This window comes from Sturnira hondurensis, unplaced genomic scaffold (genome assembly GCF_014824575.4).
Source record: "Sturnira hondurensis isolate 20B ecotype Veracruz unplaced genomic scaffold, ASM1482457v3 Scaffold0018728, whole genome shotgun sequence".
Taxonomy (NCBI): Eukaryota; Metazoa; Chordata; class Mammalia; order Chiroptera; family Phyllostomidae; genus Sturnira; species Sturnira hondurensis.
In genome coordinates, this window is record NW_028091359.1 from 14,727,839 (window position 1) to 14,754,666 (window position 26,828).

The following is a 26,828-nucleotide window of genomic DNA, read 5'->3' on the forward strand; positions in this document are numbered from 1 at the left end:
GAGGGAGAGAAACATCAGTGTGTGGTTGCCTCTCACATACCCCCTCCTGGGGACCTGGCCCACAACCCAGGCATGAGCCCTGACCAGTAATAGAACCGTTGACCTTTCAGTTCACAAGGTCACCAGTGCTCAATCCACTGAGCCACACCAGCCAGGGCAGAAAAATGGATGTTTTTTAAACAAAAATCCCCCAAGTTTTCAATTTGAACACTTTTAAATCTGTAGGAAGTTTGCACGAATAGGACAAGAGAGACCCATTTATACTTCATCTAGATCAGCGATTTTCAACTGATGTGCCGAAAGGAATTCAAAACACGCAACGCCGTCTAAGCCGAATCTGGCGCACCATGGTCCCGAAGAGACCAAGCACAGCATCTTTCCTTTCACGGGCCTTGCCCTTGCATGGTATACAAAGATGCTATGTGAAATTGATCAAATAAATGGATTTTATGTTATTAAAAAGCTTGGAAGCCAAAAAAAAAAAACCCAATAAACCCCCAAACATGCACCACCTGACTTTTCAGTCAGGGGCACTGACATCTTCCCCTTAGATTGTCAAATGACAAAATAACAACGGCCAGCACAATAGCTATCTGGTGTGAATGAATCCAAATGATACGTGCTTTTTTGTCAGACTGGCAAAAAATACACTCTTGGCATGCCGCAGAATTTTAGTAATTAGTTTATGTGCAAGGAGATGAACAAGTTTGAAAATCACTGCTGTACATTCATCAGCTGCTCCCATTTTGCACAGCAACTCTCTTTCTCCCCCTGTATATAAATATGTGCAATATATATATATATTCCACCTTCCATATGTGGTATATATATAGTACATGTATGTATACACTTTCTAGATGTGTATGCCACTATACATATACATGATCGCATACACTTATTTTTTGCTGAACTATTCAAGAGTCAGTTGTGAATGGAAACTTTTATTTTACCCTGACCACCTCAATACATATGACCTAAGAACAAGAGCGCTGGCCTATGCAAACACAATCATCACAGTCTTGCCACACTATTTGCTGATATACATCCATACTCAAGTTTACGTCCTTTATAGCTGTCTTGTAAAACCCAGGGTCCAATCGAGAATCACAAATTGCCTGGTGTTGCTCTCTAGTGTCTTTCAATCTCCAACAGTTCCCACCTACTTTATCTGTCACAACCTGGACATTGACCTAAACAACAAAACAAACAAGCAAGCAAAATATAACCAAAGACACTAAAATAGAGAATAGGCAGACAGGGACCAGAGGGGAGAATGGAGGGAATTTCAGGGGGAAAGGGAAGGATTCACAGGAACAAGCATAAAGGACACATGGACAAAAACTAACAGGGGTGGAAATGGGAGGGAGGTGGGGAACACTGGGGGTGGTGGGCTGGGATGGGAGTAAAAGACAGAAAACTGTACTTGAACAATTAAATTAAAAACAACACCAACACGGACATTGTTCAAGAGTCCAGGCCAGTTCTTTTGCAGAATGTCCCTAACACAGACTTGTCTGACTATGTCCTCATGGTTGGAGTCAGATTAAACTTTTTGGGGGGTGGGGGGATGCTGGACAAGCATGCCACTTGTGTCACACTGTGGGGTCCTTTCCATGGCAGCGCCTTCACCGCGGAGGTCCTGAGCCTTGAGGACCTCCTGTACCAGACCTCCGCCCCCAGGGCTGGGCAGAGGTGAGGCCCAGGGAGCCGGTGGGTGAAGGCCAAACTTTAGCCTTGGCAGAGTCGATTGCCAGCGATGGCTGCCAATGGCAGGGCATTCCTGCTGCATAACCAAGGCCGAGCTGAGCACTCCTTCCCACTGAGCGCTCCCGTAGCTACTGGCCAGCCCGTTGCTCAATCCACTAGTGGGTCACCTGCTGCTGTGTCCACTCTCTGTTGATGCAGCTGCAAGGGGAAAAGAAGAGGGGTGAGGGGGTGGCCATGCCAGTGCAGTCCTACAGGAGGAAAGGGACAGCAGAGGATGGGGAGCCGCAATTTTAAAAGGACTGAGAGGGTGAGAGGCAGAGGGGACACTCGGCAAAGAGAAGAGCAGAGAGTGAGACACAGAAACAGACAGACGCGGACACACAGGCCGCCAGGGGAAGGCGCCGCTGATGAGCTTCAGGAATAGCTTCTGAGTCTGTTTCAGAGGCGCACTGGCTCTGAGATTTTGGAAAGTGAGGAGAGTTTGTGTTTACACTGGTCAGACTCAAAGGGCACGAGGGTTTCTCCCAGGGAGCCGTGTAGGGTCACTTGCTAAGTCTATACTTTTCCAAAACACAGAACTTCTCCTTAGGGCCCCAGAAGCCGGGCCCTGAGCCAACAGGCTCCTGCTCTAGCTCAGAACGTCTCCCTTTTATTCACAGGGCTGTTGGCAGACAGGGAAGCCTACCCGGGGCATATCTGGAGTGAAGCGGGCAGCAGGAGGAGGGCAGACAGAAGGGAGGACCCAGAAAAAAGGGCCCCCAAAATAGCCTTCCCTCTGTGAGTGGGGAGGAACCCAAAATCCTGGGAGCTGCCCAGCAGGTGTGACCTGAGCTAATGATAACAGGCTCTTTTCCCAGGAAGAGGGCCTTAGGGGAGGGGGCTGGCAGAGGCTGCTGGGGCCCTGGACTCAGCAGAGTGGAGAGGGTATCTAACCAGGCCCTGCCAGGGCCAACCTCCTCCAGATGCTACTGGGGAAGGGCTCCTGAAAGAGGAACTTAGCGTGGACAGAGAGGGCTTCCCAGCAGCAACGCACACTGTCCGCACTTTCCTTTGGCAGGAAGAGAAGAAAATGGAAAAGCGTGGCCAGGAGCCAGGAGCCCAGGAGAAGAAGCCCCTGCCTGCCCCCTGCCTTCGACCCGAAGAGCAGCCCCCAGGCCCTGCATCTTACTGAGGAGGTTGAGGGGTGTCAGGGGACCGGAGAGCACATCCCGAAAACTCTCCAGCCACTCCTGCTGCTCCCGCTCGCTGGGGCAGGTGAAGACGAATCTGCGCTCGGGGGTGACCACGGTGATGCCCGCTTTCCAGCGGTTCCCTCGGATGCCCTTGGGCAGGTCTTCGTACACCTCGTACCCCTGCTCCTTGCTCCCGAGAAACACCTGGCCCAGCTCAAAGGCGTCCTGAAAACAGAGGACACGTGGTCATCAGAGGCCACACCCAGGGAGGAGGGGCACCTGCGTCCTCAATGGCCCCCTAGCTCTATTTTAGAAAGCAGGGCAGGGGTGGGGGGCGTGTCCCAACTGGGGATTTCTGCTGGGCGGGACCCAGGATTTGAAAGGCTGTGACTATTGCCCCTGGCTGGCGTAGCTCAGTGGATTGAGCACGAGCCTTCGAACCAGAGGATCTGCGAACCAGTCAGGGCACATGCCTGGGTTGCAGGCTGGTTCCCTGCAGGCCAACTCCCAGCAGGGGACGCACGAAAGGCAACCATACATTGATGTTTCTCTCCCTCTCTCCTTCCCCTCTAAAGATAAACAAATAAAAAAACTAAAAAAATTGAAAAAAAAAAGAAAGGCTGTGACTATAAACGAGATCACACTGTGCAGCAGGGAGGGATTCAAGGGCTCGACAGGCAGTAACTCATACAATCCTCACGCAACCTCTCAGGAACCTCTCAGGAAGGCGTTGTTATTAAGCCTATTTTCCGGAGGAGGAAACCGAGGCAAAGAGCACTCAGTACTCTGTCTGGGGCACAGCACCAAAAGCAACAGGGCTGAACCCAGGGCCCAGCCAGCTGAGTTCTAGAGCCCACACTCCTAACCACTACACTTCCCAGCCTTCTGCTTAGAACTGGAGACTAGAGGACAAGAAACAACCTATTGAACTACGTCTGGATAAACATAAAGGCCTTCCTGCAGGCGAGAGGAGAGGTAGCCTGATGCCCAGGAGACCCCTTAGAGACAAGCAAAGGTGGAACGGCGTCCCCTGCCAGGACTCTCCAGCCCTGTGGCTTCACCACAGCCCCTGACCAACACTGGCCCCGCCTCCTTCTGTGGCGGGGGGTGGGTGGGTGGGTGGGGGGTGGGGGCGGGGCGGTGAACTGGGGAGGGGCCGGCAGTGGCTCTTACCAGCGGGTGCTTGTAGTAGAGCAGCCTGCGTTCCTGGGCGTCCAGGGCAAACCACCTCTTCTTGAAAGGTTCTCTCTGCTGCGAAAGAGGGAACCTTGTACCAGGGTTGGCCAAGCCGGGGAGCACAGGGTCAGAGGGCCAGCCTCCACTAGCCCAGGGAACAGGCCGGTCCCTGGGTAGTCACCCTCCCTGAGGCCCTGGAGTTCTGAAGGCCCCGCCTGCCTCCTCACCGCTGCCCGCTTCACCCCGCTGCCTTCAGGTGCGGCTGCGGGTGGGAAGAGACGCTTTCCTCTTTCTTAGACTGTGCACACGAAGTCTCAGAAAAAGGAAGCTGGGGATCTACCAGAAATGGCTCCTGCTCAACAATGCTGAGAGCACTGGCGTTGGCCAAAGTCTAACCTAGGTCAGGGCAAAGAAAGCCTGTGAGCAAGAATCCCGGGACGGGGGTGCCCCGGCTGCTGAAAGAAGGAGACAAAGCCTGCAAGCCTTTGACTAGTTTTCAAGATGAGGCTTCCTTTCACAGTGACTGCTAACACTGATTGCTACCTTTCCCGGTCATCTTAACAACCATCCTGGCAACACATTCCACCTTTAACAAAAAAATGCACTGAGATGCTGCCGCTTTTGGGTGTCGTTTTAGGGAGCTCCCTCTGCTTGTCCCTTCCTTTTCTCCTCCTTCCTCCTCCCCGTCCTCTCCTTACAACTATGGCACCCTGTCCAGCCAGCCTTCTGACTTGGAGCCTCCACCCCATCCCCCATCCTCCGTGGGAGACACAGAAGCCACCAGGCTTCCTTTCCTTCATAGATAAGTGGGAACAGCAGCCCCTGGGGGGCCAGGAGGGGTTTAGCAAATGAGAGCAGAGACTGAGTTTGTGCTGGGGAGGGGCGTGCCCACGTGGACACCCAAGATGGGGGTGTAGGTGTGTTTCTGCAGACTAATCTCTAGCCCCTGACTCATGTGGACGGTCCCAGTGGGACCCCAGGCCAGTGCACACAGTTCTGGAAAAGGCAAAAGCCAACCCCCAAGGAGTCCCTTTCTGCTAGGCTTTCCTGGGAGTTAGGAGGAAAGAAGGGGGTGGTGGTGTGGATAAGGAGGGAGGATGCCAATGAGAGGGAGGGGCACCTGCAGTCACACCGGCCAGCTAAGCACTGGGTCCTGGACCCCAGGACCTCGCACATCGGTTTACTTCCTGTTCCTCATTGTCCCGCCTCCCAAGTCCGGCCCTACTGCCCGCTGGGACAGGGGTCATGGAAGTGCCCTGGGGACCAGCAGAATGTACCTTTGGACCGGTCTTTTCCATGAAGCCTTGTTTGAGGTAGTTCCTGGTGATGAGGGGCACGAGCTGGGGAAAGAGAGACATACAGTGAGCCCCTGACTCACACCCCAGGGGTTCAGGGCTTCATACTAAACTTGGCTTCCCCCAAAAGGGGAAGTGTGGAATGGGGAAGGATGCATACTCATGGTTCACAGGGTTATATTTGGAATGTGGTATGGATGCAATTTAATATTTCAACAGAGGCAGATGACAGCCCCCAGATGTTTGCAGGATTTCCCAGCATAGCCGAGTCTTGGTTTAAGGACTTAGTTTAAGGAATGCTTCGGTGAGCCCAGGAGGTGGGCACAGACAGGGCGCTGAGGACACCCTCTGGCTTCCAGGTCTCCCGTAGGTCTATTGTGTATCAGGCCCTGTGAGGTGGTGGGTTTTACCATCCTCACCGAATGGTACAGTGTGGAGGATATTCCCGAGGTCACGTTGCTGGTGGGATGGAGCGCTGGGATTCACACCCAGTGTTGGCGGACACGGGACAGACACTAGTGGTCCTCCCACCACTACACGCTAATGCATAAACACACCTCCCCTTAGTCCCCTGGCAAGACCTGGCCACTGGCGGGGATGCTGACGCAGGACCCCAAGGAGGAGACAGCAGAAGGAACGTAGGGAAAGCTCTGCACCAGGAGTTCTAGCTCCAGTTCTGACCTCAACTAGCTGCATTCCCTTGATCACACCTTTCGCCTCTCTGAGCCTGTTTCCATGGATGACTTGATGACCTCCAGGGTCCCTTCCAGCTCGCCATCCTATTCCCAGAGAGGCTTCCAGGGACTGGTGCTGGCCTCCTGTGCTCCAGGAGGTTGACCGGCCAAGCCCAGAGCTGCCAAGGACAGCCCAGCCTCGTGAGAGCAGCGGGCGAGCTCCAGGGCCCCGGGGCCCAGGGAGGAGGCAAAGGGGGAGCCAGGTCTGGGGAACAGGAGCGGGAAGTCTGAAAGCGAGACAACGGTGAGCCAAAGCCAGACATGCAAACTGTGCCGCTCCCCTTGCCCTACAGCATGTTCTGTAGGCTCGAAGGCCATCATTCAGAGAAAAAAGAGTCCCCACTGCTCAACAGTATAACCCAAGCCAAGGCAGGGCTGGTCCAGGCCCAGGGAGAGGACTGGGAGAAGGAAAAGCATGAGGGTGCAGCACTGTTTACTGTGCCTCAGCTGCCTCGGCTCACTCGTTTCCCACAATAGCCCCTCGAGGTACAGGTATGCATCGTCACCTTGGCGACAGATGAGCAAACAGGCTCAGAGAGGTGAGATGACTTGCCCTAGGTAACATCAGCTTCTCTGGCTGCAGAGTCCATTTGTTCCTTAGCTCTGGAACACTGCACCCCCCCACCCCCCCGTCCCGCTACCACCACCACCACCACCAGGGCTCCCTGGGTTTCTGGCATCTGGATCCCTAAGCTTGAACCAGACCTGAGTAATTGCCCAGGACCTCACATAGACAGAAAAGGAGGAAGGACCGGGGAGAGAGGCTGGCAGGGAGGAGACTGGGGGTAGAGGAGGGGTAACGAGGCAGATGAGGGAGGCAAGAGGACAGTAAGGATGTTGGCCAAACACCAATTTTTTTCTGCAGGGGTCAGCAAGTTGGAGAGCTGGCCCAGATAATGCGGCTGAGCATCTGCACTTTGCCCTCCTGTCCTCTCCAGTCAGCAGTCAGCATTTCCCCCCCCCCCCCCCCCCCCCCCGCCCGGAACATGCCTTCCCCAGCCCTGGGTGCTGACTCTGCAGACTACAACACCCTGCCCTCGGCCGGCTGGGACCACGTTCGCAGAGGTGCTGTCTCAGTGCTCCACTGGCCTGCAGTGGCCCCATCCAGGCACCTGGCTGCCTGCAAACTTCGGAAGGAAGGAGCATGCAGGCTTCTGAGGAGGACCGAACAGTTTGGAATAAGACAGTCCCAGGATTAACATGGTCTCTCCACCCCCATCACTTACAAAATCCTCTTAGAGGAGGGCCTAAAACCGTCACCAGATCATAGCACCTCAAAGCTGTAAGGGCCCCTGAGGACAACCCAGATCAACCACCACCTTACAGATCTGGAAACACATGCAGAGAGGTGAGGTGACCTGAACTGGTCACACGGCAAGTTAACAGCAGAGCATCCACAAGAGCGCCGGCCTCGAGGCAGCATCCTCTGCCTGACTCTGTTGGCTTCCCCAGCCAAGCCAAGCCTGAGAGATGGATGTGGATGCCCCCGCCATCTGAAGACAATGACCATGACATTCCCAGGCTCAGCACTACCTGGGCCATGAACGGCAGGCTGTTCCTGCTAGAACTGTAAGGAAGAAGGTCCCACCACCTTCACGAGACCAGAATCCAAAAGGGCAAAGGTGGGGGTGGGAGCAGGAAAACGACCACTGGTATCCACTTGACCTTCCTGGGACTCAGTTTCTCATCGGTAAAATGGGAATAATCACTCCACCTAACTGCCTGCTTCAGGATTGCCAGCTAAAAGGAATTAGGAGATAAAACGGGCTCTAAAGCACTTTGTAAGCAGTACGGTGAGAATTATTTGTACCTTTTAGAAGGGGAATACGTCAGGAAGAAATGCCCAAATCCTGAGCCTTTTGACATGGTGGGTGATGCCCGGCACCCTGAAGGGGAGAGCCTCAACTGCCTTTTGGGGGCCACCTCACCGTGTGTGAGGCCACAGTCCCCTAGCCTCCCCAAGAGGAAGTCTTTGATTTCCCTCTGAAGTACCCAACCCCCAGTTTCAAGGTCTTGCCTACAAACCAACCTAGCCTGGCCTGGCCTCTGAGTGTCCTCGAGGTCAGCAGACAAGGAGAGGAGGTGGCAGAGAGGAGACTCGGAAGCTGGAGTCCACTTTTAGCTCACCTCAGGCTCTGGGAGCTCAGGGAAGGCCATTTTCAGGTACTGCAGACGGGCTGCGCGGAGGGCATTGAACCAGTCCACTATCTCCTGCAGAGACAAACACGAAGGACACACGGACAGCCAATCAGATGAGTGGGGGAACTGAGAGTGACAGCAGGAAGCTGTCTGTGTCATTACGTCTGGGCACACACACTCAGCACGTGCACACATCCCAGTGCCACTCAGGGGCCTATGGGCTGACCACAGGCATCTGGGGGGCCAAGGCCAGAGCCCGAGGGTGGGGGGAGGCCCACCTGAGCAGGTGGAAAGCCACTGACAGGGAGACCCCAGAGTCATGGGGAAGGACCACGGTAAACTGCATGAGAGTTACACAGTGGCCTAGGACAGCCCTTGACCTTTTCTCCCGGGTGCAGGAACCGCCTGAGGATCTCATTACAACGCAAATACAGGCCCTGGCTGGCGTAGCTCAGTGGGTTGAGCACAGGCCTGTGAACCACACAACCATGGTTTGATTCCCAGTCAGGGCACATGCCTGGGTTGCGGGCCAGTTCCCAGCAGGGGACACACAAGAGGCAACCACACATTAATATTTTTCTCCCTCTCTCCTTCCCTTCCCCTCTAAAGATAAATAAATAAAATCTTAAACAACAACACAAATATGGATTCAGTGGGTGTGGGGCGGAGCCTGAGATTCTGCATTCCTAACAATCTCTCAGAAGACGTGATGCTGGTCAGCAGGACACACTTGATGTCAAAGACCGGTTTTCAGGTGGGGGCATGTGCACCTGGGGGTGCTTCTCCAGTGGGGCTGCTCCTTGCCTGGAGTGCAACCTAGGCCACAGCTGACGGCACCTTCTGCTGTGGGGAGAACACACCCCTGGCAGCGTGGGCCACCCCCACCTCCTGGCAGGTGAACAGCTGCTCTAGCTGGCTCTGCCTCCGTTTGTCCGTCCAGGTGGTCCCCATGCCCCTGCACCTCCTAGGGTCCGAGTGATCTCCTACTTGCAAATTAGAGAATCTAAGCTCTTCAGTAGGACTTACTCTGTCCTCTGAGCTCCTTCAATACAAGGGCATTTGCCGTCCCAGTGCATACTCCCCCCTCCCGGAGCTATGCCTCACCTACCTTGCTCCCCCTGCCCCACACATACCTGTTACCTAGAACATCCTCCTCATCCTGAAGGTTAGGGTAGATGTTGTAACAGATCTTTGTAGCCCAAGCTCTGCTTCTATGAGAACTGCCCCCGTGCATTCTCACCCACCCACCATGCACCCACAGCGGCAGCCACATGGGCTGCTGTTATCCCGCCCCTTCTTGGCCACGGCAACTGGATCGTGGCTGAACCAGTGCAGAGGCTGGACTGGGCTTATCAGATTCTTTCCCCCAGGAATTTGGAGGAAGAAAGACTTGTTCAAATTGCTGTAGTGTTGCACTTTGACGTAACCTGGAACCTGGCGATTGAGAAGCTCATCTGGATGTGGTTTGGAAGGAATGAAACACGATTACCCTTTGTCTCTCACAGGCTGGGCATGCAGGCCTGGTGTTCCGAGTGGTGAGCTCTCCTGTCCTGGGAGTGAAGAACCTCCTTGTGTCCCAGGCACTAACAGAATGGGGCCATCCCAGGGAGACCCTGGGAAGGCCCTCGCGTTGGAGGTCTCTCCAGTCACAAGCCCGTGAACTTGGGACCAACTCCAAACTGCATTCACATTTGTCTGGCTCCTGAAGTTTTGCTCGTTTGTTTCATCCTCTATACAGGTTTTCCTCTTTGCCACAGCCTTACAGCTGTCGCCTTTGAGATCACCTACCCTAGTGAATGTGCACTGTCCAGACACGCCCAGAGCATGTGCCAGGTTCCTCCCTCTGATCTCACTCTGCCTTCCTCACACCTCTGTCCCTGACCAGAAGGTGACAGTAGGTGTAGGCAAACGGGAAGCGGCAGGGACTGGTGAACTGGGCCCGCAGAGCCTGGGTGCTGAGCTGGGGCCGACGTCTCACCTTGCCGCTCTCGTGATACACAAACAGGTTCCTAATGTGGCCCTCTCTCCGGTAGGTGATCTGCAGCCCATGGGGGTTCCCTATCTTCTCTGTCTGGAAGGTGGCATTCAAGTCCTTGATGTTGATGACAGCTTTGGGGCCTTTACCCTGGAAGAGAGGAAATGGATACTCAAGATGCCAGGGTGAGTTCTTATCACCCTCACCAAGGTCTTAGTGCAGACAGAAAACCAGTTTGTAACTTTTCATGTGTTTTAAATGTTCTTGCTCTGATATCAAGACACATGGATGCCTGACCTGGTGTGGCCCAGTGGGCTGGGTGTTGTCCTGCAAACTGAAAGGTCACTGGTTCGGTTCCCAGTCAGGGCAGGTGCCTGGGTTGCAGGCCAGGTCCCTGGTCCGGGGCATGTGAGAAGCAATCGATCAATATTTCTCTTGCACATTGATGTTTCTCTCCCTCTTTCTCCCTCCCTTCCCCACCTCTAAAACTAAATAAATAAAATCTGTATTTACAAACAAGACACACAGATGTACTGCTGCCCTGTATTCAGCCACCCCGCCATCCTGCTTAATCAGATTGGCCTCTCTGAGCTGGAACGGGGCTCAGGAAGCCTTAACTCAGGACTTCGCAAGCTTTTTAGCCGTAGCACTTTTTCCGAACCAAATCAACAAAACACAGCACATAAAAGCAGACGCAGGGTGCTCTCTGTCCTCAGGGTTCCATTCAATCACCGATTAATGCTGAGAAGGGAAGAGGAAAAAATGCTTCCCTTCATAACTGATGAGAGAAAAAAATTATACAAGCACTGTAGAGCTGTGTTAGCCGTTAACCCATGTGGCTATTAAAATTGAAATTCAGTAAAGATAAAACTTCGGTTCCTTACTCAGCCCCTGCGGCCGGTGGCGAGGGTGTGGAACGGGGCAGACAAAGAACATTCCCGCTGCTGGAGAAAGTTCTGTTGGGCTGTCTTTTCTAGAGAGGAATTTGGTCCTATTTATTAAAACATGAAGTAGTTTGCTGTGACTCACAATTCCGCATGTGAGAATCCGAGGAAGTAATTGTGTTACTTCACAAACACGTATGTGAAAAGATGCTTATTGCCGTGTTGCTTATAACAGTAAAAAAAGGAAATTATTTAAATGTCCATTAGTGATAACGAGTTAAATAAGTAAATCATGTTACATCCACACAACGAAATACAACAAAATTAAAAAAAAATTTACATCACATATGTAAAATTACTTCAATTACATCAATATTACTAATATGGAAAAATGTCCATGATATCCATGAAAAATACCAAGTCCCAGAAAGGATCTATAGTAGGAACCTACTAAAACAAAAATTATACACACAGAGGAAAATATGTATATATACAGTATATAATGTATATGTGATGTACACTCATAGTATATATTATATAGACATAGTATATATGTATATTACACACATATATTTACATATACAACCTATATATATGAATATGCCCTAAAAAGTATAGACAGATTTATACTAACACTCTTTTTCTTTAATTTTTATTTATTGATTTGAGAGAGAGAGAGAGGGAAACATCAGTTTGTTGTCCCACCGACTGATGCATTCATTGTTTGATTCCTGTATGTGCCCTGACTGGAGATCGAACCTGCGACCTTGGTGCATCAGGGGGACTCTTCAACCAACTGAGCAACCTGGCCAGGGCCCTACACTAACACCCTTAACAATGGGCTTCTTGAAAGATTACTGGAAGACTTTTCTATTAAAATATTTACTATGAAAAATACTAAAAAAATTTAAATTTATCTAATTTTGTCAGTATTGTCCCTTTTATTAAAAGGAATACAACACCACCCTGGCCAGTGTGGCTCAGTTGGCCGGGCTTTGTCCTGCAGACTGAAAGGTCACAGGTTCTATTCCTGGGCAGGTCACCTGCCTAGGTTGCAGGTTTGGTCCCAGGTTGGGGCTCATAAGAGAGGCAACCAATCAGTGTTTCTCTCTTTCTTTCTCCCTTCCTCCCCCTTGCTCTAAAAGTGAAAATTAAAAATGTCCATATTTTAAAAAGAAATATGGTATCACTAATAAAGCCAAATCTCTCCACTATTTCTCATCCCGCCCCTGTCTCGTCCTCCACTCCCTGCAGCCATTCGTTGTCCTGAGTTAGACGTTTGTTCTTCCAGTTCACTTTTTCTGCTTTTACACACACATCCCCACATCCGCAAACAACAGGTAGTGTTTATGGGGCTCTAATTCACATAAATGGGATCGTACTGTAAGGCTCATTCTATGTCTTGCATTTATGACTCAACATAATATATTTTAGTTCTATTCGTGTCGTTCTGATATTTTTTATTTTCTTTTTTTTTAATTGTTGTTCAAATACAGGTGTCTCCATTATTCATGTTGAGGTAGACCAACCTAGTTTGCGCCTGTAAATGACTACACCAGAAGTCATCGACTTTTGCTGCTGACAGATACTGAGATTGCTTTTTATTTCTTGCTGCAGCCAGCATGTGTCCCTTGCATACGTATGTGAGCATTTTTCTAGGTCACGGTGTATACTTAGGAACGGAATTGCTAGGTCACGAGTGCATATACCTTTGACTTACTGGAAATTGCCAAGTGATTTGCTGAATGGCAATATTTATATCCACAGCCTTGGCCAGTGTGGCTCGGCTGGTTGGAGCATCATCCCATGCACCAAAAGGTCACAGGTTCGATTCTTGGTCAGGGCACATGCCTGGGTTTGGTGTTTGGTCTCTGGTCAGGGTGCATACGAGGGGCAACCAATCGATGCTTCTCTCTCTCTCTCTCTCTTCCCCCTCCCTAGGATCAATGAATGTCTCCTCAAGCCAAGATTTTCAAAGCTTTTACATCCAAAAATGACATTGAAGCATTCCCCTTGTCCCCTCTCCTCACTAACACTTGACAGAGCAAATTTCTAACATTTTTGCCAATATGATGGGTTTGAAATTGGATCTCGCTGTTTTCATTTAATCAACTACGTTGAGGTACAATTGATAAACAATAAGTGGTACCCATTTTAAGAGTAAAGTTTGATTTGTGACAAGCCTACATGACCTTGTAACCACCACCCTAATCAAGGCATGGAACATCACTCTCATTCCAGAAGAGTTCCCTCCTGGCCCTTTGCAGCCAAGCCCGCCCACCCCACCTGTCCCCAGGCAGCTGCTACTCACGTCCCTCCCATTGGCACAGAGCAGTCTTGCTCGCTGCAGAATTTCACATACATGAAAGTACGTAGCACACATTCTTGCGTAAGGCCTCTTTTGCTCAGAGTAATGTTTTCAGCTTAATCCACATCACTGCATTTTTAGTACTTTGCCCCTTGTTATTGCTGAGTAATATTCCATTTGATGGATGGACTACATACAATTTGTTTATTCACGCAGCTGTGGATGGACATTTGGGTTCTTTCCAGGTTTTGACTATTACAAATAAAGCTTCTGTGAATATCTGTGCACATAAATCTTTATTCAATGATTTTTAGAAAGAGAGAGAGAGGGAAGGAGGGTGAGATTTGCTGTTCCACTTACCAGTGATTGACCCTTGCATATGCCCTGATGGGGGATGGAACCTGCAGCCTCAGTGTGGTGGAGCGGTGCACTGACCAACTGACCACCTGGCCAGGGCCAAATTGCCTGTGGACGTGTTTTTGATCCTCTCCAGTAAGTACTGAGGAGTGGAATGGCTGGGTTACATGGTTAGGTGTATATTTAACTTTATTAAAAATTGCCAAGTTGTGCCCTGGCTGGTGTGGCTCAGTGGACTGAGTACCAGCCTGCACCAGAAGGTCACCAGTTCCATTCCCTCTCAAGGCACATGCCCAGGTTGAGGGCCAGGTCCCCGGCTGGGGGCATGTGAGAGGCAACGGATCGAAGCTTCTCTCCCTCCCTTTCTCCCTCCCTTCCCCTCTCTCTAAAAATAAATGAATTAAATCTTTAAAAAATATTCCAGATAGTTTTCCAACGAAGTTGTATTATTTCAGGTCCCACCAGCAATGCGTGAGAGTTTCAGTTTCCCGACATCCTTGCCGACAGCTGGTGGTGCCAGCCTTTTTAACTTTAGCCATATGGTGAGTGTGCGGCGCACCTCAGTGTGGTTTTAAGCTGCATCCCCCGACTGTCAGAGACACTGAGTGTCTCTTCTTTTACTTAGCAGGCCTTTTGGCTTCCTTTTCTCTGAACTGCCAGTCCATTTCCTTTGCCATTTCTCTAATGGATTGTTTTTTTTCTTTCTTGATTTGTAGGGGTTTTTTTTTTTGGTGTGTGTTCTGGGTATTAACATTTTGTTATGCTGAGATATATTCTCAGATATATATGCTGAGATATGTTATGCTGAGTCTCACTTTCTTTATCCTTTAGTTACTTTTGTTTATTACCTCGCGTTTTTACACAGAAGTGAGTTACTTTCATAATTTAAAACATTTCCCTTTTGGGCGCTGGCTGGGTGGCTCCGTCGGCTGGAGCGCTGGTAAGTACACTAAAAGGTTGCAGGTTCGACCCTGGGTCAGGGCACAGACCTAGGTTGCGGTTGGGGTGCGGATGGGAGGCAACCAATGGATGTTTCTCACATTAGTATTTCTCTCTTTCTCTCTCTCTCTCTTCCTCTCTAAAATCAATAAACATATCCTTGGGTAAGGATTTTTTAAAAATTTCCCTTTTGGGAAAGAAGTAAAAAAGAACAAAGGCGACTCATGTTATTTTTAGACTGTTTTAGACTGAACTGGCTTAGGACTGAGAAACAAATCAACTTTTCCCAACCAAGGATGTGATGTTCTTAGGGACCCGCTCCCAGCAGCTGCTAGGGTTCAGCGACCCCTCCTGATTCACAGCACTGCTGTCTCTTCCCGCCTCTTGTATCTGCAACAGTTTCCAGGGGTCTAAATTGCAGACAGAGAAGAAATCCCTGCTCTCACTCAGAGGACCAATCCTCTTCACCCCTGTCGTCATTCACTCGGCCCCAGATAGCTGCCACGGGGGACAGGCCGTCCGGCATTGCACTGGTCTATCCATGAAAGCAACTGGGGAAATGTACAGCGACTTCTACATGCGGGAAGCAGAGTGGAGTGAAGACTAAAGTGCTCAGAGCTCATCCTGCTCTCACTATGTTGGCCACTCCTTCACATTCTCCCTGCTGGAAATGTCTCCTCGTTCTGTCCTCTAAATACTGGGTTGTCCCAGGGCTCAGGGTGGTAAATAACCTCCAAACACGACCCTCACCAACTCCTTCCTTCCCAGGGTGCCCACGCCACTCTACCCATCAAGAGGGGAATCGATATCCCCTCCCCTTGAACTGGGGCCAGCTGCATGACTTGCTTTGACCAACAGAAGCCAGTTCCTGGACCAGCCTATAAGCACCCGGAGCACCCCCATTTACTATCAGGAGGACAGACACCAGGCTGTAAAGAAGCTCAGGCCGGACTCCTGAGTGAGAAACAACCACACAGAGAGACAGAGGCCCCACAGGGCAACCAAAGCACCAGACTAGTGGGTGCAGGCTTCCTGGGCCTGGTAGCCCAGCCCAACCGCCAGCTAAATGCAGCAGGGCGAGGGCCCCAGCGGACCCACAGGGAGGGCACCGAGCAGCCACGGCCTGCCCTAATTCCTGACCCACAGGTCTGTGGGAAATAATAAATGGACACTTTAAGCCTCTAAGTTGTACGGTGGTTTGTCACTCAGCAACAGATAACTAACATACTCAGTCCTCAGACGTCTTTCCCTATCCAACCGCACCCCTGCCTGGGTGATCCTGGCCCCGCGCCTGGCTACACCAGGTTCCAGGCTGCTGACTCCAGCTGCACACTCTCCTCAAAGCTCAGACTCCTCTGTCCACCTCCTCTCTCAGCGTCTCCACTGGGATGACGAGCGAGCATCTCAAATGGAAAAGGGCTCTCCATCATCCCCTCAGGGAGCTAAGTCTTTGCCATTGAGCCGAGCCGCAAATCTATCCTTGTAAGGTACGGGGTCAAATCTGAGAATCATCCTTGATGCCTCTTACTCCCCCCCACCCACATCCAGTCCAGTAAATCCTATTGGCTCTACTTCCAAAATATATGCAGAATGTGACCACTGCTAACCACCTCGTCCGTCCCCATCCTGGTCTAACCCATCATTCCTCCCTTTGATTATCGCAGTAGCTTCCTCACTGGTTTTCTGCGTTTACTCTTGCCTCCTTCCTGCCCCAACTTCATCCAGCAGCGGCTAGAGTGCCCCTTTCAAAAAGTTTAAGTCAAATTATATCACTTCTTTGCTCAATACCCTCCTGTGGCTTCCCCCTCAGAGTCAAATACAAAAGCCTAAATTTTTAGTAAATTATACATCCAATAAAGAATTTACATCTAGAATAAAGAGCTATTACAACTCAAAAATAAAATGGCAAATGACCTAATTAAAATAGGGGGAAAGGATCTGAATGGGCATGACTACAAAGAAGAAATGGCCAACAAGCAGATGAAAAAAAAATGCTCAACATCATTAGCCATCAAGTAAACATAAATCAAAATCGCAATGACATTACACCCACTAAAAACACACAATAATAAGTGTTGGTGAAGATGTGGAGAAATCGGAGCCTTCATACCTTGCTGGTGGGAATATAAAATGAAGCAGTCACTTTGGAAAACTATGCGGCAATTCCTCAAAAAATTAAACATAGTTACCACCTGACCAGCAAGTCTACTCCTAAGTATATACCTAAGAAAAATGAAAAGACGCATGCACACGAACCCTTGTATGTGAATGTTCACGACAGCATCATTCACGCTCGTTGAAAAGTGGAAAGAGCCCAAAGGTCCACCAGCTGATGGAGGCACAGAGGAAATGTGAGGCATCCGTGCAGTGGAGCAGAAAGGAATGCGATACTGACACACGCTACCAGACGAACGGACCTCAGAAACACAACGCTAAATGAAGGACGTCTGTTACAAAAGACCACATGCCGTGTGATTCCATTTATAGGAAATGTCCAGAGAGGCAAATCCACAGGGATAGAAAGTAGATGGGTGGTTGCCTAGCGCTAAGGGGTGGGGTGAAATGAAGGACTGCAGTTAGTTAACTGGTGTGAGGTTTCTTTTTGTGGTTACAAAACTGTTCTAAAATAGATTGCAGCGATAGTGGCACTGTTCTGTAAATTACTAAAAGCCACTAACTGTACACTTTTAACTGGGTCAATTGTATGGTGTGTGAATTTATGTCTCAATAAATGGTTCCAGAAAACAACACAAGTCTTCCAGTGGCCAGCTTGGTCCTCCCCTGGGTGAGCTCCCCTCCCCCCACCCTTTCCTTGCCCAGCAACTCTGCCCAACTCGATGCCCTGGAACACCCACCAAACCCTTGCAGCTCAGGCCGGGGCTGTGGCACACAGTGAGCAGTGTGCACGGAACAAAAACACCCCAACTGAGCAGGCACGTGAGAACTGGAATCCAGGCTTCTGCTTGTCTAGATGGGGGTCCTGGGGGCTGCGCCTCCTCAGAAGGGTCATTGTTTCTAATCAGCACACAGGTGGATGTGCTGGTCAGGACCCCCTCGGGGCTTCTGTACATACTGTTCCCATGACCTCCTTTCCCCACGCAGCTGCATAACTCACTCATGCTTCCGGGTCCTCTGCCCCGACGGCATCAGGGAGGCCTTCCCTGACCACCATGCGTTTGCACCCTGGCCACCACACTCCCAGCACCCTCCAACCCTGCACCCTTTTGTTTTACTTCTCAGAACTCACTGACACCTGATATATCACCTACTGATGCAGGTTTTGATGACACTAGCATGGAAGCTCCAAGAGAACAGGAGCTTGGTTTAGTTCACTGCTGTATGCCCAGTGCCTACAGTAATGTTAGCATGTAGTAGGCACTCAATAAATACGCCTTGAGTGTATGAAGAAACGAAGTAGAATCAAGAGATCATCAAAGGCTTCATCCATCACGACCAGACTAAGCCCATTCTCAGTGAACAGAGGGTGTGTTCTCAGTGGACTGGGCTGATTGGATAACCAAGGAAAACCAGCATGTGGTGCCTGACCCCCAGGAGCTGAGATCCCCCACAAGACAAGGCACCGCTGATTGAAATGCAGACCTGAGCGGGGCGACAGCCCGGTGCCCAGGGAGGAGAGCCCTCACGGGTCCGGCCTCTTACCTCTTCCTTGGTGTAGTACTTCAGAAGGCCTTCTCTGGCCAAGAGGACAAACCTCCTTCTCAGGAACTGCGCGTTGTCCTTCCCCCGCTTCCACAGGAACCCTTCGCGGTTACCTTTGCCACCAAGGAACGAGACGGAGTGAACACCCATGGCCTTGAGACAAACAGGCAGCTCGCAAGATTTGTAGGGTCTCAGGGTAAAAATAACTGCCCACCTGCTGCTCAAACATCTCAAATCCAACTTGGCTATTTCAGGTGCAGGGCATGGGGGTCCTACCTGGGGCTACATTTGCAACATGTTATGATTTCAGTTGGACTCCTCCCAACTTTTCTTCCTTGGCTATTTCTTAAGAAAACACAGTGAATGCTTACGTAGGCTGGGTACTGAGAAATTGTACTGGTGACTTCACACTGACCCCACCCTAGTGACGCTCTTCAGAGGGCCAGAATAATGAGTGGCTTTCAGACATGTGCTCCTGGTAGGCAGGGGATTCAAGCACCGGCTGCCTCTGGTCCCCGAGGAGGGGTTTTGTGCACTTGGCTCTCTGGGTTGGTGTCAGCTTAGAAGCAGAGAGCAGCGGGGCAGACACTGCCACAGGCCCAGGGCCCCCGATGAGGCAGAAGGAGGCAGAGAGGAGGCTGAATGCCAGCCCAGGAGCCTTCCGGAGCCTGTGCCACACCAGGGGCCACATGAGCCGGGAACAGGCGTGTGGTCCTAGTAGGTGAGTCTTCCTGCAACTTAGACTAAGACTCTACACACGTAGGGCCCTGCAAAGGGCCCGAGACAAATACGCTTCTTGTGCACTCGGGCCATAAAACCCCACCGACTAAGGTGCTGTTGCTTCAGAGGCAGAGAAACCCACACCCAGGCCTCTGGGGCTGGAGTGAGAGCAGCAGCTACCTCTCAGCAGGACCTCGCTCCTAATAGGCGCCGTGTTTCCCAGGACTCGCTGGAACCCAGACCTCAGATGATGAAAATGAACTGTACCTGAGGGGGAGATGCTTTTCCCATCGGCCATAAATTCTTGTCTCTCATACTTAGCTCGAATCCACTGCTCCTTTAAGACCCTGAAAAGAGAGAGGCTCTGGTCAGCTGGGTCCGATGCACCCTGGCCACAGAGGTGCTCGAGGGCCCTGCAGCTGAGGGTGGGAGCAGCACAGCAGCGGCCCTCCTGCCTGCTCAGGCTCCGCAGTGGCTCTCACTCAGCTTTGGGGCTGGGTAGCCCTGTTGTGGGGGCCGTCCTATGCTTTGCAGGATGCTTGGCAGCACCCCTGGCCTCTGCCCCCTGGATACCAGGAGCTTTCCCTTTCTAGCGATACTTAAAAACATCTTCAGACGTTGCCAGTGTGTCCTGGGGCGAGGGAAGTGTATCCCCCAGGGGCCTACACAAAAACCACCAGGCCATCCCCACTGAGCCTCGGCCCTCTAGGTCAGTGAGACAGACTCCAGCTCCTCTGGGTCATCTCCTGCTCCCTCTGCCTGCAAGCTCCTAGCGTAACCCTGGAGAGCCCAACAGCCTCTCCCTGTGGCCTGCTCGTGAACTCTGGGCATGCTACACTGGACAGAGAGGTGGTCTTGGGGTCCAACCAGCTGGGACCTGGTCCCACTCTACCATTTATCTGTTGTGTGACCAAGAACGAGTCACTTAACTCCTCTGAACTTGGGGGAATAGGCCAAGGACTCTGTAGAGTAGGTTTAAATGTATGTAAAGGGCCTAGTACCATGCTCGACACATAGTAAGTAGTTGATGTTAGCCCAATCGGGTATTGTCTTCCATGATCCTCCAGAAAAACCACGGACTTAATTCAATTATTTGCTACTTTCTTGCAATTTCTAGGTAAATGTTCCAAGGTTTATATGACCTCAGCCCCACAACCACAAGGAGTGACCTAGAGCAGGGCACTGGCCCAAACTGGTCAGTCGGAGCCCTGCCCAGGGCTGTGTGGATCAAAAGGAGCAAAACCTAAAGAGGCAGGAATCAGAAGCCCTCTGTGGAGGTAAGCTGGGAGCTGGAGCAGGAGCCAGAGGCGGCCTTCCCCCCAGCAGAGGGACGGAAACAAGATGGAGAGCCAGGCGGGTGTGAGCCGCCTGACAGTGTCTGTCTCCGCTTGTCCTTCAGGGAGTGACTCCACCTCTGTCCTTCCTGCACAGGATCCCCAGAACCCATAACATCCTGTTCCTAAGCCGGTTTTAAGGGGGTTTCTGTCACTTTCAATCAAGAGTCCTATCTAGCTCTTTGGCTTTGGGCCTGAAGGAGGCTTAGGTGCAACTTCCTTGGTCGTTCTGACCCCTGGTTCCTCCGACACCAGCGGCCTCCGCCATGACGCCAAAGCTCGACCCCAACAAGGTCGAAGCCGTACACCTGAGGTGCACCGGTGGGGAAGTCAGTGCCACCTCTGCCCTGGCCCCCAAGCTCGGCACCCTGGGTCTGTCTCCAGAACAGGTTGGTGATGACATCGCCCAAGGAACGGGGGATGGGAAGGGTCTGAGGACCACAGTGAAACTGACCATCAGGACAGCCGGGCCCAGACTGAGGCAGTGCCTCCGGCCTCTGTCCTGGTCATCAAAGACCTCAGAGAACCACCCGAGACAGAAAGAAACATTAAGCATGGCGGAAATACAGCTTTTGACAAGGTCGTTGACACTGCCTGACAGATGCGGCCCTGATCTTTAGCTAGAGAACTCTCTGAAAGCATTACAGAGGTCCTGGGGGCTGCCCAGTCCATGGGCTGAGCTGTGGATGGCCGCCCCTCGTGACGTCAGAGGTGACGTCAGTGGTGACGCCAGCAGCGGTGCGGTGGAATGCATGGCCCGTTAAAAACCGCAAAGGGAAATACTTCAACTACAGATCATTTGACAACCGAAACAAACCAGCAAAAACAAAGAGCCCTATCTAAGGCACAGTCCTCACCCAGGACACCGAGGAGAGTCACCAAGCCCACCGTGGAGCCCCGAGCCACAGGGCTGTGAGAGGGAATGGAGGCTGAGGCCCCAGTCCTGGTCCTCGGAGGTCAGGAATGTGGCGGACTTTCATTTTTATTTCACTTAATTTTTTTAAAAAGATTCTGTTCATTTATTTTTAGAAAGAGGAGAAGGGAGGGAGAGAGAGAGGGAGAAAAACAACGTGTGGTTGACTCTCATGCGCCCCCCTCTGGGAACCTGGGGCTGCAACCCAGGCATGTGCCCTAGACTGGGATTTGAACTGGTGATCTTTTCGATTTGCAGGCCAGCGCTCAATCCACTGAGCACACCAGCCAGGGCTGAATTTGGAGGACTTTTAGAACTAGAGGGTGGAGGCCATTAATATTCAGCTAAAAGGGGTTAAAGTGCAGGGCTGTCGTTGGAATCATGACAAGTCATCTGTGTAGCATGGGCAAAGCCCCGCACATAATAGCCCAGCTAGCACATAGCCCCGCTCACCAAGTGCTTGTTCCCTTCCGGTTGGAGCACAGGGTTGAGTGACAAAGGAGGGGCAAGATGATTAGGTCCTAGGTCCTGGCTGGGTAACTCAGTCGGTTAGAGCATTGTCCTGATATGCCAAGGTTGCAGGTTCGATCTCCGGTCAGGGCACCCCATGCAAGAATAAGCCAAGAATGCATAAACAAGTGGAATAACAAATTGATTTTTTCTCTCTCTGCTTTCCTCTTGTTCTCTCCAAATCAATAAATACATTTTAAAATTTCAAAAAATAAGATGACCAGGCCCTCTGGAGTTGAGCCTGGCACATCCCTCAGCTGGGCCAGGGAGGCAGAATTCTGAAGCCGACACTGAGAAATGAATTAAAACTAGCATTTCCTGTGGCTTATGAGATTTTCACATAAATCATCTTTAATCCACTGCCATGCTCTGATGTCATCATTACCTCGATTTCAGAGGTGAGGATGCCGCAAATCAGAGAGGTTTGGTACCTGGTCGACCTCCTCGAGGTTAGGTCATGGTCGACTTGGAGAACAAAACTGAGGTCTTTTGAGTCAAAAGCCGTGCCTTGGCCGCCATTCAGGGGCCACTAGGTATGGTTGTTAGTGTGTGCATTGTCCAAGAGCACCCTGCTGAGGCCAGAAGATGTGGTAGCTGAGATGCGGCCTGCTTCCTGAAATCCACGCCCCAGTCTGCCCAGAGGGCTAGTCACTGTCTAGCAGCCCTAGCCATGAGGCTGAGTCCCTGGGGCAGAGGTTCAGGCTGAGGCAATCTTCAGAGGTTTGGGGTCAACAGGTACCAGCGTCACACTGACCCTTCGCCTCCAGGGGAACTGAACCCTCCTGCTACTTCACAGATCCACAGCCCCCACCCTGCCCTCTCCCCACCTCCATTATATTGGATTTTCCCAATGCCTTGGATCAGTCACCCAGGCCCCGGTGTCAGATGGGCTAGTTCCAACTTTGTCTCTATAAGCCTCAGGTTTTTGACCAATATCATGGGGGATAATAGCAATATTTATCTCATAGGGTAGTTGAGAGAATTAAACAAATTAATGCACATAATTATGTAGCGCAGGGCCTGGTATATAGGAAAAACTCAAGAAATATTAGCAACCTATTTTCTTATGGTTATTATTTAGGGATCTGGGGCCCAGGCAGCTGCTTTGGGACAGCCCTAAGCATAACACTCCACAGGAAGTAGCTGGAATACATTCATACTGCCAAACACCAGCATTTCTCTTCTCTATCAAGTTAGCCACCACCTGTGAGAACAACAGAGGCAAATGGGGCAGATAATAGAGAAAATGTCCCATTTCATAGCTTTGAAAACTGAGTCCCACCCTAGCTGGTTTGGCTCAGTTGGCTGGGGCGTCATCCCATAACCGAAAGGTTACGGTTCAATTCCCACTCAGGGCACAAGCCTAGGTTGCAGGTTCATCCCCTGTCCAGCCACATGCAATCCCCAGTCAGTACAGGAGACAACCAATCGCTGCTTCTTCCTTGCATCAATGTTTCTCTCTCCCTTCCTGTCTCTAAAAAACAATGAAAAAATGTCCTTAGGTGAGAAAAGAAGAGAAGAGAAAAGAAAAGAAAAGAAGAAGAGAAGACTGAGTCCCAGAGGGTGGTAATGGCAGCCCACACAATGAAGACAGAAAAGGGTTTAAACTAGGCCTTGTGTGTTCTCCATGACAGCACCAAGCTCTTTCCCGGATCTACCCGCTGACCAGGTCCACAGGGGAGAGAGACAAAGATTGGGACCAGGAAATCAGGCACTCACAGGCAGTCGCTGGCCTGGGGGATGTAATAGAAAGCAGGGACTTTGGCTTCGTACTTGGCCTTCACACGGAGGTTCCCGTTGTGGGACATAAACTGCAAAACAATAGCAACTTGATGGTAATATTAGAACTTGAAAAATGTGAAATGAAACCAGGGTCTGCCCAGAAGGCCACTGTTTTCACTGGCTCCTATGCTGAGTCAGAAGACAGTCCTGGAGGAGTCTGACACTTCCCTTCAGGCTGTCACCAGGCTACTGGAAAGCCCCAGCCTGGAGCGATGAGGTGCTGTTACAACTGTGCCTCGCAGAGGCAGAGCATATTACAGTTCCCACACTTTAGTTCACTTGACCCCCTTAACCATTTCAATATGACGTTCCCTGTTTTAGAGATGAGGAAACTGAGGCTCAGAGAGGTTAAGTGGCTTACCCAAGGTGACACAGCCAGTAAGTGGAGAGTTGGAATTTGAACCCAGGCCTAACTCCAAAGCTCATGTTCTTCCTCCCACCCCTCCACACATGGCCAGGACCCCCAGCAACAGCCCTGCAAGTGTGCAGATGGTACATGTAGGTGAAGGGTGGAAGCCAATGCTGGCCCCATAGAGTACTAGTTCAATATTACCACTGGGGCCTTTGACACCTGAGAGGCCCAGAAGCATGTGTATCAAGAGTGGCCGTGACCAACAGTTGGCATTCAGTGACAGCAGTGGCATCTGGGGTGAGGGCAGTGTGGGCAAAATACACTGGGTTGATAGGGTAAACCCTGCTCTCCTCCTCCCCGTGGACCACTGGGTTGTATCGCAGCCTTTACATGGGCTTTGGACCCCAGCAGAGCGGCTCACATCCCAGATGTGCCACCCGTTTCATGGAGTGGGAGTGACTCTTTGGCAATACTCAACCCCTGAGCTTCAGGGGTCTCACCTGCAAAACTGAAGAAAATGTAACAGGGGAGTTAAAGGGTACGAATAAGCCCTGGCTGGTGTGGCTCAGAGGACTGAGTGTTGGCCTGAGAACCAAAGGGTCACTGATTCCCAGTCAGGCATATGCCTGGGTTGTGGGCCAGGTCCCCAGTGGGGGCACATGAAAGGCAACCACACATTGATGCTTTTCTCCCTCTTTTTCTCCCTCCCTTCGCCTCTGTCTAAAAATAAATAAAATCTTTAAAAAAAAAAAGGATACAGTGATCAAGAAAAAATATAAATAAAAAAAGATACAAATAAATAGCCTTTGGGTTTATGTGCTGGTTCGCTGATTTCCTGTCCTTCTACATTAGAATGTAAGCTTCATGTGGGCAGAGATTTTATCTTGCTCAATGCTCTCTTCCCATACCCAGCACATGGTAGGCCTTCAGTAACTAGGTGTTGAATGAATGAGTAAAGCATCTAACCCAGTAGCCTAGCACAGAGTGGGCACTCAGAGACCCTGGGCCTGCTTCCCCAGCAGCCCTTGACATCCTCAGCCAACCAGCATCGTTTAGAACTGCCTGCGCTCTGAAGGTTTTCTGGCCAAACGGGTATTTTCGTCTGGGCTGCAAGTGCCCACCATCTCCATAGATCCTGGCTAGGGGGACTGGAAGGAGAGAATAGACTCAGGACACTTGAATAGGAAGGCTCCTGCTCCAGTCCAGGACTTCAGCCAATGAGAACGGCAGCTGTTAACTGACTACTTACTTTGTATCTGCCTGGAGCCTTCATTTAATCCTTACAGCAGCCCTGTGATGGGGGGGTAGTAGTATCCTCATAATACAGATGTGGAAACTGAGGGTCCACAACTCGGTTTCAATAACGAGCTCAGCCTCACAGTTTGTAAATAAACAAGTGATAAAGCTATGATTTGAACTCAGGGCCTCTGTCTAAGCCACAGCTCCAACAGGCTGTGTTCTCTTTCCCTAGTTGGTGCCCCTCTCTGGGCCTTAGTTTCCTTCCCTGTAAAATGGGAGCGCCCTACCCACTCCCTCCACCCCAGCTCTGCTGTTCCCAGGCTCTCCACGTGTGCCCCTTGCTACCTCCACAGTACTGTCGTCCCAGAAGTCAAGTCTCACGGATTTAACTTTGCTGATGTCTGGGAAGTTTCGGTGCACACCGGAGCAGTTCAGACAGATGAAGATGCCCAGCTTGTAAGACGCCCAGTCAGGATCTGCGGGGCGAGAGGGCAGGAGCCGGACTGGTGGAGAGCGGGGCGAGGAAAGCAGAGCTGGACTGGGGACACTGGGAGAGGCAGTGTTTGGTTCCTGGGGCGATGTCCAGCTCTGCCGATGCTGGGAACCCTTCTCTCCTGGTGTCCCCCACCTGGGGTGAACTAAGAATACCAGCATCCCACCGGCCACGGCCACGGCACGTTGGAGACCGGGATAAAGATCTTGGAAGGAGTTCTGGGAATGCTGGCAAGAGGCCGAGGCGGGCGCAAGCGACAAGCCTCCAGGGAACCGAGAGGGGAAGAAGGCCGGAGGGACCGGCACCGAGGTGCCTGTCTGGGGAGCTGCAGGTGGGGAAGTCTGGCTCCTAGACTGCCAGGAGACACTCCCACGCGAATCTGACATTTCCCACCAGGGGCGCCTGGGGGCCGGGGTGCTGCTCGGTCAGGGGGCTCCGGAGCGAGGTGTGAGGCCCCTGGGGGTGTGGGATGTCAAGGACCGAGGGTGTGGGAAGTGGCGTCAGGGACCGAGGTCCGGGCGGGCAGGGTGTCCGGCTGGGGAAGTGAGCAGGCTGGTGAGGCACGGGGTCCCCGAAGGCAAGCGGGGGTCCAGAGCCAGGAGGAGCGGGGTGGGGGTGGGGGCGGCCAGCAGCGCGGGTTCGAAATCCACGATCTGGCTCCGAAGGTGTCGGAGGGTCACACCCGGGTTCTGCGGGGGGCCCGGGGTGGGACCCGGTCTGGGAGGACGGGAAGGGTCTGGAGGGCCGGGGTCTGGCTCCGCGTCCCAGGTTGCCCGCGCCCTTACCCGCGGCGCTGCAGTCGGCGCAGTGCGCGTTGCCGGTGCCCGCCGCCCGCAGCAGCTCCAGCAGCCGCTTCTTGTTGCGCTCGCGGTCGCCCATGGCCCGCGCGGCGGGCTCAGCGGGGCTCAGCCTGGCCGCCCATGGTCCGTGCGCTCGCCGGGCAGGTGAAGGGGGACCGAGCTGCAGCGTCTCCGCTCTGTCCTAGCCTCCGCGGCCCCGCCCCTCCAGGACTTCCCGCTCCGCCCCCGCCGCGTCCGGCAGTCTGCGGGCTCTGCGAGCTCCTCGGACTCCACTCCCAGCCCGGCGGGCGAGCCGGGCGGGGAGGAACCTGAGCGCCGCACTCGGAGTCACACGGGCTC

General features: G+C 51.9%; 1 protein-coding gene across 3 annotated transcripts; it reads right to left on the reverse strand.

Moving 5' to 3' along the window:
• Nucleotides 1–925: 925 nt before the first annotated feature.
• ADAP2 (ArfGAP with dual PH domains 2) lies at nt 926–26,661 on the reverse strand. Of its 3 annotated transcripts, none has more exons than XM_037069939.1 (12): nt 26,475–26,660; nt 25,542–25,672; nt 23,543–23,634; nt 19,334–19,413; nt 18,347–18,459; nt 10,202–10,348; nt 8,212–8,295; nt 5,333–5,395; nt 4,053–4,127; nt 2,876–3,104; nt 1,454–1,905; nt 926–1,178 (listed from the first exon to the last, which is right to left on the reverse strand). In XM_037069939.1, the coding sequence occupies exons 1-11, from the start codon at nt 26,566–26,568 to the stop codon at nt 1,871–1,873; spliced, it is 1,143 nt and encodes a 380-aa protein (XP_036925834.1). In that variant the 5' UTR covers nt 26,569–26,660; the 3' UTR covers nt 926–1,178; nt 1,454–1,870. The 3 variants fall into 3 exon arrangements, with proteins under 3 accessions (XP_036925834.1, XP_036925833.1, XP_036925835.1); XM_037069938.1 differs by having other exon boundaries at nt 4,053–4,130; XM_037069940.1 differs by lacking the exon at nt 2,876–3,104 and having other exon boundaries at nt 4,053–4,130; nt 26,475–26,661.
• Between the last annotated feature and the right edge of the window lie 167 nt (nt 26,662–26,828).

Bases quoted from the DNA above. Each gene is read 5' to 3' on its own strand.
- ADAP2 (XM_037069938.1), bottom strand. From the start codon at position 26,568: ATGGGCGACCGCGAGCGCAACAAGAAGCGGCTGCTGGAGCTGCTGCGG. The intron at 19,414-23,542 runs GTGAGTGCCTGA...CTCTCTTTTCAG, and splicing joins CCCCAGGCCAGCGACTGCCT to GGTCTTAAAGGAGCAGTGGA. The intron at 1,906-2,875 runs GTAAGATGCAGG...TTCCCCTTGCAG, and splicing joins GACACCCCTCAACCTCCTCA to CTGCATCAACAGAGAGTGGA.